This window comes from Xiphophorus hellerii, chromosome 14 (assembly GCF_003331165.1).
Source record: "Xiphophorus hellerii strain 12219 chromosome 14, Xiphophorus_hellerii-4.1, whole genome shotgun sequence".
Lineage (NCBI taxonomy): Eukaryota > Metazoa > Chordata > Actinopteri > Cyprinodontiformes > Poeciliidae > Xiphophorus > Xiphophorus hellerii.
The window spans coordinates 28,511,309-28,528,808 of NC_045685.1; the positions used below are offsets into that span (position 1 = coordinate 28,511,309).

Sequence of the window (17,500 nt, forward strand, 5' to 3'; positions counted from 1 at the left end):
AAACAACTAGTAATATAAAACTACTAATGTAAGAAAGATAACATCATAATTCTAACAATAATCTATGTGTAAACCAAATAAATCAAATTTTTCAATCATGTGATTCTGATTCCACAGCTGGTTGGTAAAATGTTTTTGTCCTGCTGAATTACACATAGCAGATGAGATATGATGCGTCTTTAACATAACAATATTAAAGACGCAAAACCTTTTTGGGTCTGGTTGGGGCAGTTGGTGAATAGAGTGACCATCGATGTTACTGGATGCTATAAAATCTGGTTTAAAGCAGAGATGTTAAGATACAAGAGAGAACCAATCAGATTTCTCTTTTTTATATCGACCAATAATGAAATTTTACTTAATTGTCGCTGTAGGAGCCATGGTTTAAAATTTAACAAACTTTGGCTCTTTGTGTTTTATTAATTATTTCATCCTATTTGATAATTGATCTGAATATGTCTTGATCTGTGTTTTTCTGTGTGTTTATTTTGAGTTTCTGTGTCCCTGTTGTCCTGTCCTCCCCTGGATTATTTCCAGGTGTGTCTTGTTTTCGTGATTACCCTCTGTGTATTTAACCCCACCTGTGTTCTTTGTTCTTCGTCAGGTCCTAGTCGTTTGTTGTCGTATCGTCTAGCTGTCGCAAGTTTGTCCATTCGTGTGACCAGTTGCTACCAGTGCTGAGCCCTTGCCTTCCGCTCTGCTGTGCTGCCTGGTTTTTTGGACCTTGTACTCTGGACGTCATTAAAATCATCATTTTCTCACACATACTTCGGTCTACAGCGTTTGCCTCACCACCCACCACCACAGCTCATGACAGAATATCGCCACGTTCTACAAACAAATGATGCAATGTGTCCAGGGAAAAATGTAGAAAAACTATTTATTGTACTCCCCAATAATGCAATGGGATTTCGTCCTTTGCAGTCACACTGGCTGAGTAAACAGCACCCCCTATTGGACAAAGAAGACATGGAGATTTAATTTACAGATCTAAGAGCTAATCAGCAGTGTTGGTTATAATGGTCAATATACTTTATAAAACTGAAGGGAATTTTGTTGCAGCTTCACTTTTGCTGCAGTTTTTGCTCTGTCTTCTTAGCTCATTTCTTTTGATGTGTTTTGCCAGACCTGTTTCAGGTTAAACAATGTTTATTCTTATAAATTATTTTTATTTATGTCATAAACAATCCTGGCTTGCAAATTAGCCATTGATTTCTATTGCATACCATACATGGATTTCTTTTTTTTACAAAGTATTCTTTTGACCTGTGTTTTAATATTACACCAATTATTCTATTAAATTCATCATCAGCTCTAGCAGAAGATTAAATGTTGTGCAGTTATATTTAGATATGTTAGTAATTATTTTGTGAGAAGATGCTGTAGCGGTCATGTAATTACTGTAGTTTTATCCGACATGATGCATTGTAGTGGGATCTGCAGCTTCTCAGAGGCAGTCGGGTTGGGGGCGGGTTTTAATTGGCCTGTGACAACAAGGAAACAGTCAGTTCTCTGACAAACAAAGCATGAGGACATCTGTCAGACTTCTGCTCTGTAAGTAGGAAAACATTTTGCTTTCTATTAAGGACATATGACCTTTAGGCTTGAAAGGAACTTGAATGGCAGAAAGATTTAGGAAGAAACACAAGGCCTTATCAGGTGATTTTCAGATAACAGAAAATACACCAAATGGCTGGAGTTTTGATGAAGAAATAGTCATCTTAATATACAAGTTATGACAATACTCAACATTCAGTATTTTGTTACCATTATATTTTGTACCAAGTTTTTTTAATGGATGTTTCTATTTATCAACCTCTTTGTACCCAAATGCAAAGATTTAGTAAACGTCATTAATGTTAACGACCAAGCAACTCCTCATAATGAGGGCAATAATATTGCTTGTCAGGGAGCTAAAAGCGTTAGTTTTCCTCCAGTTTTCCCATGTGTTGGGCTCAACCCAACACATGGGAAAACTGCAACAATTTTCAACTTTCTTGTGTAGCGCTGCTAGCCTGTGTGTGCACATCTGTGTGTATGAGCTAGAAATTTCACATGAACAACTTATGGTGTTTGGTATTTTGTAGGGGTCGACCCTCTTTCCCCCTGCCATCAACTGGAGAATCTGATTGTGAACAGTGCCTAATGTAGGGGTGCCCAAAGTGGGTCCTGGAGGCTCGACATCCTGCATGTTACAGTTCTCTCCTTGGTCATAGTAACTTCCTCCTCAGCAGGTCAAAGTTCTACTTAGGCCTCTAATGATCCATTATTGGATCCACGTGAGTTAAACCAGGGAGAGACTAAAACATGCAGGATGCCGGACCTCAGGGACCGACGTTGAACCCCCCTGCTTTAATGCAAACATCCCATTTCCCCTCCCAATCAATTTCTATTTAAAACTTCCAGTGCTAAATGTTATTTTGAGATTAGTTTATTGACCGCTGAGAGGGAGTTTTGCATTGCTATGCAATTTTTGTGCTATTAGTTAATGGTTTCAAAATGACAATATTATCATTTATCACAATAATTTCAGAGACAATTTATCACCCAGCAAAATTTATTGTGACAGGTCTACTAACACCCACATGAAAAAGAGGTGAAGAAAAGGTTTTCACTGTAATACCATTTAGAATTCCACTAAACTATAGGCGTAAATCCCTGAGGGACTCAGGGGGTCCGGACCCCCCCAATCTTGGAAAAGTCTAGAATTGTCCCCCCCAAAATATCATTGACGAAAAGTTTGCATCTAAATAATATCAATATGAAAAGGTAAAAGAAACAAAGAACGAAATAAATCTGCCATTTATCTCAGAAAAAAAAAAAGAAAGACATTTTTAGGTCCTCCCTACCATTGTTAGAACAATGGTTCAATCCAACTTGAAGGAGGAGCAACAGCAGTGTTAGAACCAGTGGCGTATCTAGGCCTGTTTTAGGGAGCTTTAGCGTTAGCCCCCTAAAACTGTATCTCAGCACCCCTGAATCAGGTTGAAACCCATCCCGTAAAATACGGAGTCGTCCCATATCTGGCCGTTAAATGTGCGTCTCGCAGTGAACAGATACATAACTGTAAGACAGAAACGCCTTTCATACACACATCAACACTAAGTTTAACAATAATGACCAAAATAAAACACAGGAGATATTAAGGTCAGCTAAATTGTAGTGGCGGGAGCTAAAGGACCCCAGAACGCTACGGACCGACGCTGAACGTCATGGTTGCCTAGAGACGGATACTGCGCAGCCGCGGTGAGCTGCTATCAACCTGCGTCTTTTTAAATCGTCCTCGACCCGAAAATACGTGAGTGAAAAGACGCGCATTATAAGCTGAACAATTTCAGTTAGGATGGAAACTGGACATAGAAAGACAAAAAAAGAATGTCCTTGGTGGCGCAGTGAGCTGCTGTATGATGGACTGAATGGATCAGGAGAGGAACCGCAGACCCATCAGAACCTTAAGAACCAGAAATCAGCGACTCTTCATCCTCAATCATCTCCTCAGGCTGACATGGTACAGAACATTTAGTTATGATTGATTCAGTTTATTATTGTGATTTTAACTGACTATTGTGGTTTGATTCTTTGCTTAGGATGTTGAGTTTGGATGATATTTAATAAATTATAGCATTAGCCAAAATAAGTGGCCATTTAATGAACAAATCATACAAATAGATTAACAGTAAATACATAAATATTTCCTACATTACATTACTTTCTGTGTGTTTTATTCAGAAATATTGATATATTTTATGAATAATTGTCCAGTGGTCATTTAATGTTTTATTTCACTAATATTTTATTAATGTGGTTTACCAGTTTGGATAATCTGACTTCCTATCAATGAAGAAAAAACATGCTAAGCAAAAATACCTGCAGGCCAGGGCCGGTTCTAGACGGGGGCCAAGAGGGGTTCTAAAGAAATTATACTAAATAAATGTCTTTTTTAATATTCAGTGGTAGATATTTTTTCTTCACAATTTTTTTAAGGTATTATTAAAAATACATTAAAATTATTTTTAATAAAAATGAATTTAATGAATTAAAAATGATGGTACTTTAACTGCTGTATGGAGATAGGATCACACTTTCCATCTACTAGATCAGGATCTGCAACCTGAATCTCTGGAGACACAAGTGGCTCTTTGTTCACATTATTAAATGATGAAATATTAATCTGTTTTTGTTTAATTCTTTTTTTAAGTGTCTCCATAAAAACACTGTCTGCACGGCCCTGTGGTAAATCTGGTCTAGAACCAGCCTCTAAAGAAAACAGTAAAGATATATATAGGCTATATATATATATATATACATACACTGCCTGGCCAAAAAAAAAGTCGCCACCAAAAAATGGTTACACTCTCTAATATTTTGTTGGACCGCCTTTAGCTTTGATTACAGCCCGCATTCGCTGTGGCATTGTTTCAATAAGCTTCTGCAGTGTCACAAGATTTATTTCCATCCAGTGTTGCATTAATCTTTCACCAAGATCTTGTATTGATGCTGGGAGAGTCTGACCACTGTGCAAAGCCTTCTCCAGCACATCCCAAAGATTCTCAATGGGGTTAAGGTCTGGACTCTGTGGTGGCCAATCCATGTGTGAAAAAGATGTCTCATGCTCTGCCCTTTGTATCCTCAAGGATACCCCCTCTGCACGTGCCTGATGAACTGTGAACTGTGTACTGAAATATTAAAACCCTAATTCATCATGTCCACTTTTCCACAGATGGACATTCATTCTTGTTTAAAGAAAAAAGGTCAACAGCCACAAAACGTTCAGATACAAATTTCTAAGTCTGAATTTCAAATAAAGTTCAGGTTAAAGACTCATTTCAATAGTCATTAACCTGAATGTCTACCTTGATAATAAACTGGTTTTAGGTTTATTAATCTATGCATTTAGTAAAATGTTCTTCAAATGACTGGAAATGCAAAGTTTTGAGTAGATTTTGTTTTAATTTCCACTCCAGGACTGAGTGACTCCACAGCTGCTTGTGTCTCATTAATGTTAGCAGATGTTAGCAGCTATGATGTGATCTAGAGATTCTGTTTCAAACTGAGTTTATTCACCTCTGGAAAAAATTAAAGTTTCTCTGATTTTACTCTTTATAAGTTTATGTTTGAGTAAAATGAACATGGTTCTTTTGTTTGTGAATATATGTAAATAAGCTGTTAGATTTAGAAAACCTCACCAACGAATATCTTCTCATGGGTCTTAGCCCTGCTGGGGGCTCAGCCCCCCTACAGGTCAGATCCTAGAATCGCCCCTGGTTAGAACCCCTGGAGTAAGGAGCTAGCTGTTAGCTGTTAGCTGTGGCTCTGCAACACTAACATAAAACCCTTCAGTAAATAAAAACTTAAAGCAAAAGACATGTAAACACTTTATTTACTTTCACTAAGAAGAAACACATTAACAATAAAATCAGACTGCAGTTTGTTATTTTATTACTTTCACTGAATCATGATAAGCTGCCTCATTAGCAAAACTGCTACACTGTAGACTTAAGCTTTTTTTGTCAAAGGGAGCGGTACAAACATCTCACTCATAGGCCTGTCACGATAGCAAATTTTGCTCAACGATTAATTGTCTCAAAAATTATTGCAATAAACGATAATATTGTTTGAAGATCTTTTTACACTGATTTAATGGAAATGTCGTAATAATGATGCGATTTCCTGCCAAAGTTAGATACACTTTATTTACAAAAGAACACTTAACACTTGAACTGATCAACAAAATAAACAAAACAACCAAAAACAAAAATAAAATGGATTCTCAGTCTCTATTAATAAAAAATGTACTTGAATAAAACCTAAACAACATAAAGCCAAAGTGTAAATAAATACTGCATTCAACCAAAAGAGTGCAGATTATGAAGTCTGTATATTATGTTGCCCTTCAGTAATAATTAGATTTAAATAGAGAAGATGGGCACATCGACTACCTGATGCAATAGTTCACACTACATGATTTTTTGCTCCTATTTTTCCCCTTACAACAATCTTAAAACGTTGGTCTTTCTAAGATTGTGTGGTGTGTTACGGTAGGTCGTCTCCGATCTAAATCAGGTTTTTCCCCGACTGGGATCTTAACGCAGCCTGTTGAATGTGACAGGCAGCCAATCAGAAACCGCGGATTCTCCTCGTGTTTTCTGAGGGGAAATTACGGAGGGGAATCCCAAACAGCTGACACAGCACAACCCGAAGTCCAGCGGACATTGGAGATGATATGTGGAAACAACATTAATGTTTATTCAACATGCAAAGAATATAGAAATGACAAGAGGAGGAGTTGGAGCGAAATTGCTACCGCAGTTGATAAACCCGGTAACTTTTCAGCTGTTCTTCGTTAACTTGACGTAAATAGGTTCTAATGATTTTCATTCAGTCAGGACTTTACGCTGACACTAGCCACATGCATTGCAGGTAGATTGTAGTAAAGCATTGATTAATGCCTGGTTTTAAAATTAGTTCACTGGACATGTAGCCATTATTTTGTGCCCATTGTTGGACACCACACGGCAGGACCGAACCCGATCGAACCGTTATACCTAGGATTTCTGTCGGCTAATGTGTGGTCTGTCAGGTTTTGGAAATGGGCCGACAATCAGCCGACAGCTGTAAGATCGTGTCTCTGCGCTGGGCTTTACACTGAGGAAATGAGGAAGGGGGGTCAGTGGAGAGCACCGGAGTTGAGCCTTTTTTCATTCGGTGTCATCAACAGAAAGAGAAAAAGGCCGGAAGAGACGATAATTAAAATGACGTCGATAGTTTTAATTTATCATACGATTAATTGATTTACCGTTTATCGCGACAGGCCTACTCATTCATATTTAGGTCTTTAACTTTTAGTTAATTAAAAGTGTTTGAATCGGGAGGGAGAAGCTGAGGAGTGGCAAACAGCTCAGTGTTTGGGAGCCGAGAACAGATAGAGAAAACTAAAAGTTATGGCTTTATTTGTCACTGTCTTCAGCCTTTAAAAGCACAAAATAAAATATGAATATTTTTCTACATAAACTCTGGTGCTTTAAATGTTATGTTTAAGTTATGATATTCCCCAGATATTCATTTCTGTCTACTTATTTGTTCTCAGTCATCCAGGACAGGGCAAAACTAAAAAAGGCTTAAAAATAAAGCAACTTAACAAGTTATAATTTAAACAGGCCATAACTTGTATTGGGAGCCATTACAATAAATCAATGTTCATGAGGAATTTTATTAAGAGGAGTTACTCATTAAAGCTTTTTTTATTTAGAGCCTTAAATTTTTGTAAAGGTGTAGCAGAGATTAGATCAGACTGAACAAAACTCGTAGAAACAACATTTGAATTTTAATTTTATTTCTCTGCAGGCTGTTTACTGATTGTAAACCATGTTTGATGTGGTTAATAACTTTTTAAACCACATTTTATGTTACATTTCACTGTAACTTTGCCGACCCCCCAAAACTGGTCTTAAGAAATTTTTCTGTTTATGGTTCCCCCAATAATTTATGCTTTTGTACTAAACACAGGGACCTCAATGGGAGATCTAGATTTAAGTCTTAAAACACATCAATTACATTTTCCACTTCATATCTAACGTAGACCTTGCCTGGCAGTATTCTTATGAAGAGTTTTCAAGACTAATAAATAAACATGCTCCTAAACGTAAAATTAGGGTGAAGGGGAGAAATAATCCTTGGTTTTCACCAGCTATTGGGACTCTGCTTAAACATAGAGATGCAGCCTGGGCAAGAACAAACAATGCTGAGGAGAGCTGGCTTTGGTTTAGGAAATTGAGGAATAAATGTACCTCATTAATCAAGAAAGCTAAGTCAGACTATTTCCTTGCCGAAATGACAAAAAATTTAAATGATCCAAAGAAATTTTGGAAATCAGTTAAATCAGCTACTGAGCCACTGAGGGACTTTCCAAATTTTGTTTGGAAAAAAAGTAAAATGGTGTCTGATAAATTAGAAATTTTAAATTATTTTAATGAGCATTTTATTTCTGTAGGATCTCTATTTGATGATTTAAATTCATTTACCCAAAATGTAAATACCGATGAACTGTTTTTGAATAATGAGTGTAACTCCACCATTCTTAACTTTTCCCTATTTGTACAGCTGAGGTTCTCAGAGAACTGAAAAACATAGACACCAGAAAATCAGCAGGACCAGAAAACCTGGATCCTTTTTTCTAAAGTTGGCTGCAGAGTTTATAGCAGAGACATTGTCTCATATTTTTAATCTAAGTCTAATCTCTAATAAAATCCCTAGTGTATGGAAATCAGCATTTGTTTTGCCTCTATTCAAAGGTGGGGAATCGTCACAGGCAAACAATTACAGACCAATCTCTAAACTATGTATCGTAGCAAAAAGTTTTGAAAAATTAGTTGCAAATCAATTGAAGAATTTTTTAGATTCTAATTGTGTTTTACAAAATGTTCAGTCTGGTTTTAGAAAGAAACATAGCACTGTTACTGCCACGTTAAAGGTTTGTAATGATCTTATCCAGGCTCTTGATAACAAAAAACATTGTGTTGCTTTGTTTATTGATTTATCAAAGGCATTTGACAGTAAATCCAACACATTCTCACTCCCTACTCGTCATATATTGACACTTTTGCAGGTTCCCTCGCGTCAATAATTGACACTAACGGGTCAACCCTAAGCCTAACCGTAACCTTTACCCCAACCCTATCCAGATCGTCGGTTTTGGATAGTACAGCATTCAATGAGAGAACCCTTCTCATCAATTATTGACGCAAAGAGGTTTCTCGATGCGTCAACATGTGACGCATGATCCCAAATTGTCTGGAGTGAGAATGTGTTGGTAAATCAGGCTTTTAATTAAAATTCTACACAGGATTGGGCTCTCACATCAAGCTACCAGTTGATTATCTGTCAAACAGAACCCAGAGAGTTCAACTGGCTTCACTTCTTCTGTCCTTACTATTTTAAATGGTGTACCACAGGGCTCAGTTCTCGGTCCACTTTTATTCTCTATTTATATAAATAACTTGTGTGACAATCCGTCAAATATTTTTTATAATTTTTATGCAGATGATTTAGTAACTTACTGTTATTCTTCATCACTATCACAGGCAATACAGTATTTTCCGTCTGCTGTCAATGTAGTTCAAACCTGCTTACAAACTCTGAAGCTGGTTTTGAATGTGGACAAGACAAAAGCAATGTTTTTCTCACACTCTAGAAAACTACCAGAAACTTCCCTATTGCTTTCCACTGCTGTAGGAGCAAAAATTGAGTTTGTCAGTAATTATAAATATCTTGGTTTTATTCTAGATAAAGGGTTTTCTTTAAAAATCACATAGCAAATTTGTTACGAACATTGAAAATGAAGATTGGGTTTTATTACCGAAATGGATCTTGTTTCAATCTTAAAGCTAGAAGTAAATTGGTAGCAGCGATATTCCTGCCACTTCTGGATTATGGAGAAGTTTTATACATGAATGCTTTGACCAAATGCCTTAAATCACTGAATCCTGTGTATCATTGAGCTTTAAGGTTTGTAACCGGTAGCAGACGTCTTACACATCATTGTGATTTGTATGCAAAAGCTGAATGGCCTCCTTTAAGTGTACGGAGAAATAATTACCTGATGATCCTGATTTATAAATCTATACTCAGCTTTCCTCCAGCATACTTTAGCTCTCTCCTACATAGATCTGTTATTTCCCATTCTTTACACTCTAATAACATTTTTCTTTAGCATGTTCCATGTGTTCAAACTGAAAAGGGGAAGCAAACATTCTGTGTGATTGTAAGGATTTGTGTTTTTCTGTGTGTTTATTTTGGGTGTCTGTCTCCATCTTGTCCTGTCTACGTGTTGTCCTGATTGTACCCAGCTGTGCCTTGTTCCCTGATTACCTCCTGTGTATTTAATGTCACTTGTGTTTCTGTGTCTTGGTCGGGTCCTTGTCATGTCTGTCACTTAGTACTAAGCTGTCTTGCTGTCCCATCTGGTCTGTTTGCTAGATGTCTATTAGTTGCTAGTTGGTAGCCTTAGCCTTCCACTCAGCTGTGCTGCCTGGACTTTGGACTTGTGTTTTCACCATTAAATCACCATTTTTTCCCCTCACATCAACCTGGGTCCTCTGCGTCTGCCTCACCACCTCATACCGCATCTCATGACAGAGATGGCTCCTACAGCCTGGAATCAGCTCCAGTCTGAACTCAACATGTCAGAACTGATTTCATTGGATTTATTTCAAGTGGTTCTTAAAAACAGGCAACAAGATTCTCTCAAACAGTGTCACTGTTTTTAAATTGTTCATATTGTTTTACACTAGTGTATTTGTATTAATTAGTTTTATTTTGTATCCAGGTTGCTATGTAGTGCAGACTTTTGCCCAGGTCCCCCTTGAAAATGAGATCTAGATCTCAGTGGGGTTTACCTGGTTAAATAAAGGAAATAAAAAAAATCCAGTCATTGTAGGTCTGGATGGTTAACAGTAATCATGGGATCAGTCAAACACTGAATTTATAGTTTAGTTTTTGGATTAATGGTCTTTCACTAAGACTAGTGGTCATAATTTGAATAGAAACCATATGGGTTGATGAATAAAATCTTTAGTTCTCCTGAATAATCCAGCTGAGAGTGAGATTAGAGGACAAGTTGCTCATTTAAATTTAATCTTCTTCTCTCTTCGTAGCTCTGGTCTCGGTGTTGTGCTGGACAATAAACCAAGGTTTGTGAAATTCCTGTTTTACACTTTTTCAGGAAAAAATCTTGTATTAGAGCTTTCCTACAATCAAGTCGCAAACAAGCATGTTAAGAACATCTAAAGTTTAAAAATCTGGCTTTAATAACAAATAATAAGCATATTCATAACTAGTAAAACTAAAAGCTTTGCTGGAAAGGTCACAATGGATGACAATTTTTTTTGTCATCCATTTTAAAGACCAGGAATCTTGTATTATTTGTTTTGCTATTCTGAAAAAAAAAGCAATTTCAGATTCAGAGTTTTACTGCTGGGCTGAAACATTGATGAAAATAAAACCAAACCAGAAGTTTTTCCTTCCAGCAGCTCTGACTGTGAGTCCCAGCAGATCTCAGTTCTTTATCAGAGATTCAGTGACTCTGATCTGTGAGGATGAAAACAGATCTGATGGATGGACTGTGAGGAGAAACACGACCTTAGAGACCAGGACTGAGTGTGGAGATAAATGGGGAGAAGCTGATGGTTCCACCTGTAACATGAGCCACTTGTTCACATTTGATACTGGTCTGTACTGGTGTGAGTCCATGTCTGGATCCTCCAGCAGCAGCAGCAGCAGCATCCAGCTCTCTGTCTCTGGTAAGATCAGACTGTGGAGTTAGTGTTGCTGAAGCTGTGTGGAAATGGATGAAATGCTGTAGTTTGTCTCTGTGTTGAGGTGGATCAGTGATCCTGCAGAGTCCTGTCCTCCCTGTGATGGAGGGAGATGACGTCACTCTGAGCTGCAGAGCAAAGAATCCAACCCACAACCTCCCAGCTGCTTTCTATAAAGATGGCTCCTTCATTGGTGATGGACCATCAGGTCACATGACCCTCCTCCATGTTTCCAGCTCTGATGAAGGCCTCTATAAATGTAATGTCAAAGGTCATGGAGAGTCTCCATCCAGCAGGATCTCTGTCAAAGGTCAGAGGTCAGCAGCTTCTCTGTCTGCTTCAACCTTCATCAGGAGACAAGAAATAAATTATTACCTTTGATTCATTTCAGAGAGAATCTCCTCCACTCCTCCATCATCCTCCACTCCTCCTTCATCCTCCACTCCTCCTCCTCCTCCTCCTCCTCCTCCTCCTCCTTCATCTCTTCCCACCATCTCAGTCGTTGTTTCCATTTTTATCTTTCTGGTTTTGCTCTCATTAATTCTTCTGGTTCTTCTGGTGAGACGATGTTTCTGCAGGAAACCTGAAGGTGAGCCTTAATAATATTTTCATTCATTTCAACAGGTTTACAATTTGTGATATTTATGTTTTGCATGTTTTGCTTGTTCAAAAACTCCAGCCAGGTTTAATGAAAGTTTCTCTGATGAGTTTTGATGTTTGTTCTGTTTTATTTCAGATGAAGCAAAAGATGAAAAGGAAATCACCTACAGTGAACTGAAAACCTTCAGAAATCAGCAGCAGCCAATCAGAAGCAGCCGAGGTAAAACCTCACATCCTGTAGCTGTTAAAGTTCAAACTTATTATTTCTCAGACAAAATCAAACATGGTTTCCATTTTCTGCTGCAGAGTAAAAATCTTTATCTGTTCAACTGATCGTTCATAAACACAAAAGATAAATTTATTACAAAAATAAATTTTATTATTCCCACAGAACAGAAACATGACTGTCAGGTTAATTGGTCTCTCTAAATTCTCCCTAGCTGTGAGTGTGTGTGTGTGTTTATGTGTGAGTGTGTGTGCATGATTGTGTGTCCTGTGTGTCTCTGTGTTGCCCTGTGACAGACTGTCTACCTGTCCAGGTGACCCCACCTCTCGCCCTTAACGTTCTCTGGAGAGGCAGCAGCTCCTCCTGACCCCACTAAGGACCAGGTGTTAGAAAATGGATGTGTGGATTTATAAAGAAGGTTTTAGTCTCTGCTTCATTTAACTAAACATAAATCATCAGTAGTTTGGCTTCTATAACCTCTGAATCAGCTGAATTTAATCTTTACTTTATCATTTATTCTTTACCATCAGATTATATAAATTCAGCAAAACTGTTTTCTCTGCAGATTAACTTTTGTTGCATAGTGCTGTTTTTCACCTTTTCCAGCTAACAGGTCAAGTAGCTTCTGTAACCACAGCAGCTGGTATTTTAATATAAATTAGAGACTTTTATTTTTCATGTCCAGTTCAGGTTTGACTCTTCAGTTAGATGGTTTTGGTAGCTGTTCACTGTTCCTCTGAGCGTTTCTGCAGCCTGTGGTTATTAGGCTAACCCTAACCCAGCTTCCTGTTATTGAAGGAAACATTCAGGTGTTTATAATCCACTGCAGGACTTTCATTTTAAAAAGTTAACTGTGATGTTTTCTGTGTTTACAAGAACTTTTAACAGAGTGAATTTATTTTGAAGATGTTTTAAAACAGTAAATGTTATGACTAATTATTTTATTTACATATTTTTTTGTTTTCCTTTAAATCTATTTCCCTCATGTTCCCTGTGCTGACCTTTGAACCATAACTTTAATTTTCCTCATCCTGAATATTTTATTAAGTAAAATCCTGTTCAGTGTTTTATTGTTCCTTTTTAAAATATTAATTTTCTCAGTTGCTTTGATCCATTTATCAAATCAATTTATACATCAAAACAGAATAAATTACCTGCAGAATCCAGTTTCTTTCTCTAAATCATTAATTCATCCTCAAAGTTAAACATCTGTATTAATAAACATGTCAGTTCATCAGAATAATAAATTCTTGTTTCACTGAGTTTAGACCAAATAGTCGCATTAAACTGATTCTGGAGGAAAGTTCTGATGTAAACTATGGATAAAGTTTAGATAACTTGTGTTATAAATTGTAATTATGGGAGATGAACAGCAAGAGACTGGAGAAGATGAACATTTATGATTTTATTGATTTGTTGACAGAAAGGAAAAGACAGAACTGCAGAGAACAAATGGAAAAAATTGATTGATGGAAACTAGAATCATGTCTAGAAGAATCATAAATTCGTCTGACATTTCCTCTATTCTTCCTCCTAACTCTTCCTCTTCCTTCTCCTCTTCCTCCTAACTCTTCCTCTTCCTCCTCCTCTTCCTCTGTTGACTCGTCCAAATCTTCGTCCTTCATCATCAGAAATGTAACATCATGTTGGACAGATTTAGAATAAAAACTAATAGAAATGTATTAAAATATGTCTGGCATATTAAGACAACCTGTTCAAACATTGATCATGTTGAGACTCATATTAATAACATTTATGCTTCAATGTTGGAGGTTGAAACTTTCAGCAGAGACCCTACAATCCATTTTAATCAACATGATGAAATCAAATGTAAATATAGAAAACAGACATTTTCCATTCAGTCTGATGGTGTCTAGTGAACAAAGACTCTCAGGGTCTATTTGTGTCTCGTTAACATTTATTTAACAGAAGTGAGCAGCTCTGTGGTTTCTGATTATTACAAACATTTATACATTTACATGTTTAACATTAATTAATAACAAGAGTGTAAAAAAAACTGTTAAAATGTGAGTCTAGATTATTTCTCTGAAATAATGATTCAACCAAGTTCTTTTAATTTAATGTCTAAAGATCCACTTTTATCTGCAGTAATATTATTTATTGCAATAATATTATTTATTGCAGTAATATTATTTATTGCAGTAATATTATTTATTGCAATAATATTATTTATTGCAGTAATATTATTTATTGCAGTAATATTATTTATTGCAGTAATATTATTTATTGCAGTAATATTATTTATTGCAGTAATATTATTTATTGCAGTAATATTATTTATTGCAGTAATGTTATTTATTGCAGTAATATTATTTATTGCAATAATATTATTTATTGCAGTAATATCATTTATAAATGTTTTCCAGATCCAGCTCTGGTTTACTCTGCAGTGAGAACTGGAGACATTGAATATGGACAGATAAACATCAGAGAAACTGGAAACCATCAGAGGAGCAGAGGTAGAGTCCAGACTCTGGTTTTATTGTTCAGTTATAGTTTAATATTTTAGTTTTAATGTCTTTATAGAGTTTTAATAGTAACTTTTTAGCTCCTCTCTAACAACGTTGGACTCTTAAACCACCAAACTTCCTGCTGCTGTTTTTTAGTCAAGTTTCTCAAGCAGCAAACATCCTGAGTTCACCACAGGAAACTTCTGACGGTTTTATAAATAAAACCTGCGTGGGTCCAAACTGAACCGACTCGGTGCGGTTCTGAAGGTGTCAGTGTGTTTCTGTGACTCAAAGCTCTGCTTGTGTGTTTCAGAGGAAGTGAGCAGCTCTGTGGTTTATACATTCATATGTTGGACAATAACAGCAGAACCATTAAAAAGCTTTTCTATCATAAAACATCTGAACCCTAACAGAACCTCTAACATCTGTTGTTCAGAGATGGATCCGGGTCCAATTTACTCTGCAGTGAGGACAGCAGGCATCAGACCCAACAGAACCAGAGGTACCGACTCTCCTCCACTAAACTTTACTGGTTTTAACCTGCAGACTGGAAACACTGGAAACAACATGTCTGATGAAATGGTGAACTGAGGAAGAGGAGGAGGATCTTCATCTCATCACTTCCTGTTGAAACTTTTTAACTTCAGGAAAAACTGGAGGAAAACAGACAGAAAGAAAATCAGGAGAATAAAGAATCAAATAAAATTCAACTTTACTGTCACAAGAACAAAACAATGAAATGCAGTTTGCTTCCATCCAGCAAGAGAAGAAAAATATATTTATACAAATTTAAGTTTTTCATAAACAGGAGCAGATTATAGAGTATTTACAATAGTGACTAATAGCTCAGTGCAGGTAGTTAGTGGTTTATCAGTCTGTGTGTTGTTGGGTAGGAGATTACAGCCTCATATGTTCAGACGTCAGGAGTTCAGCAGTGAGACGCTGTGGGGAGGAAACTGTTCCTGTTCCAGTCCGTAGCTCCTGTAGCGCCTCCCAGAGGCCAGTAGGGGGAAGAGTCTCTGTGCTGGGAGTCTGACGACTTTCCCAGCTCTTTTCAGACGCCACTTCCTGTAGATGTTCTCTGAGACAGGAAGTGATGCGCTGGCAGCTTCCACCTCCCTCTGCTCCGCCTCCCGGTCCGAGGCGGAGCAGCTCCGGTACCAGCTGGTCAGGATCCTCTCAGTGGTGCAGCGGTAAAACTTCACCAGGAGTCTGAGGACAGTTGGTTCTTCATCAGGGTCTGAGGAAGAAGAGGTTCTGGTTCTCAGGAAGAAGAGGTTCTGGTTCTGAGGAAGAAGAGGTTCTGGTTCTCAGGAAGAAGAGGTTCTGGTTCTGAGGAAGAAGAGGTTCTGGGTCTGAGGAAGAAGAGGTTCTGGTTCTTAGGAAGAAGAGGTTCTGGTTCTTAGGAAGAAGAGGTTCTGGTTCTCAGGAAGAAGAGGTTCTGGGTCTGAGGAAGAAGAGGTTCTGGTTATTAGGAAGAATCGGTTCTGGTTCTTAGGAAGACGAGGTTCTGGTTCTGAGGAAGAAGAGGTTCTGGTTCTCAGGAAGAAGAGGTTCTGGTTCTTTGGAAGAATCGGTTCTGGTTCTTAGGAAGAAGAGGTTCTGGTTCTTAGAAAGAAGAGGTTCTGGTTCTTAGGAAGAAGAGGTTCTGGTTCTTAGGAAGAAGAGGTTCTGGTTCTCAGGAAGAAGAGGTTCTGGTTCTTAGGAAGAAGAGGTTCTGGTTCTCAGGAAGAAGAGGTTCTGGGTCTGAGGAAGAAAAGGTTCTGGTTCTGAGGAAGAAGAGGTTCTGGTTCTCAGGAAGAAGAGGTTCTGGGTCTCAGGAAGAAGAGGTTCTGGTTCTCAGGAAGAAGAGGTTCTGGTTCTTAGGAAGAAGAGGTTCTGGTTCTTAGGAAGAAGAGGTTCTGGTTCTGAGGAAGAAGAGGTTCTGGTTCTTAGGAAGAAGAGGTTCTGCTGAGCCTTCCAGACCGACTTGGACCAGCAGGTCGTCCAGGTCGGATCCTCAGAGATTTGGACGCCCAGGAACTGGAAGCTGCTCACACGCTGCTCCACCGTCCCCCTGATGTGAATGTGGGTCAGCGGTTCTCCTGAAGTCCACCATGAGCTCCTTGGTCTTCCCAGCATTGAGCAGCAGGTTGTTGGTGTGACGCCACTGACCTTCCAGCTCCTCCCTGTAGGCGGCGCTGTTTCTGATGAGGCCTCACTGCGGCGGCGTCTGAGAACTTGATGATGGGATTTGAACCATCAACTGGTCTGCAGTCATGGGTGAGAAGGGAGCAGAGGAAAGGCCTCATCACAGCCTTGTGGTTCCCTGGTGATTATGGTGATGATAGATGAGCAGCGGTTATCCAGCCGGACATGTTGGGGTGGACTGGTCAGACTGGTCAGACTGGTCAGACTGGTCAGACTGGTCTGGACGTCCAGTAACCAGCTGCACATGAGGGGACCGATTCCTAAGTCCACCAGTTTTGTGAAGAGTTTTGATAACTGTGTTGAAGCTGAACTGAAGTCTATGAACAGCTTGTTATTGTCCAAGTGTGAGGACAGAGTGCGTCGCTATGGAGACTGGAGAGGCGGTGTGTGAACTGGTCGGGGTCCATGGTGGGTCCATGGTGGGTCCATGGTGGGGTCCAGGGTGGGGACCATGGTGGGGTCCATGGTGGGTCCAGGATGGGGTCCAGGGTGGGTCCATGGTGGGGTCCATGGTGGGTCCAGGGTGGATCCAGGGTGGGTCCATGGTGGGGTCCATGGTGGGTCCAGGGTGGGTCCATGGTGGGTCCATCGTGGGGTCCAGGGTGGGTCCATGGTGGGGTCCATGGTGGGTCCAGGGTGGATCCAGGGTGGGTCCATGGTGGGGTCCATGGTGGGTCCAGGGTGGGTCCATCGTGGGGTCC

The 17,500-nt window shown here is 38.7% G+C and overlaps 3 protein-coding genes across 4 annotated transcripts in view; 2 read left to right on the plus strand and 1 right to left on the minus strand.

Annotated features, from left to right (window-relative positions):
* The window catches only part of LOC116732561 (muscle M-line assembly protein unc-89-like), a 444,643-nt gene that overhangs the window by 372,715 nt on the left and 54,428 nt on the right, over positions 1 to 17,500 (plus strand). The gene's annotated exons all lie outside the window — the stretch shown is intronic.
* Positions 1 to 17,500, minus strand: part of LOC116732604 (high affinity immunoglobulin gamma Fc receptor I-like) — a 218,664-nt gene that overhangs the window by 182,594 nt on the left and 18,570 nt on the right. The gene's annotated exons all lie outside the window — the stretch shown is intronic.
* Positions 1 to 17,500, plus strand: part of LOC116732605 (high affinity immunoglobulin gamma Fc receptor I-like) — a 185,917-nt gene that overhangs the window by 164,434 nt on the left and 3,983 nt on the right. For both annotated transcript variants that reach the window (XM_032582911.1, XM_032582910.1), the window contains 4 exons: positions 11,704 to 11,901; positions 12,049 to 12,132; positions 14,526 to 14,618; positions 15,046 to 15,111. In XM_032582911.1, the coding sequence (XP_032438802.1) occupies positions 11,704 to 11,901; positions 12,049 to 12,132; positions 14,526 to 14,618; positions 15,046 to 15,111 (441 nt within the window). The remainder of the gene's footprint in view (positions 1 to 11,703; positions 11,902 to 12,048; positions 12,133 to 14,525; positions 14,619 to 15,045; positions 15,112 to 17,500) is intronic.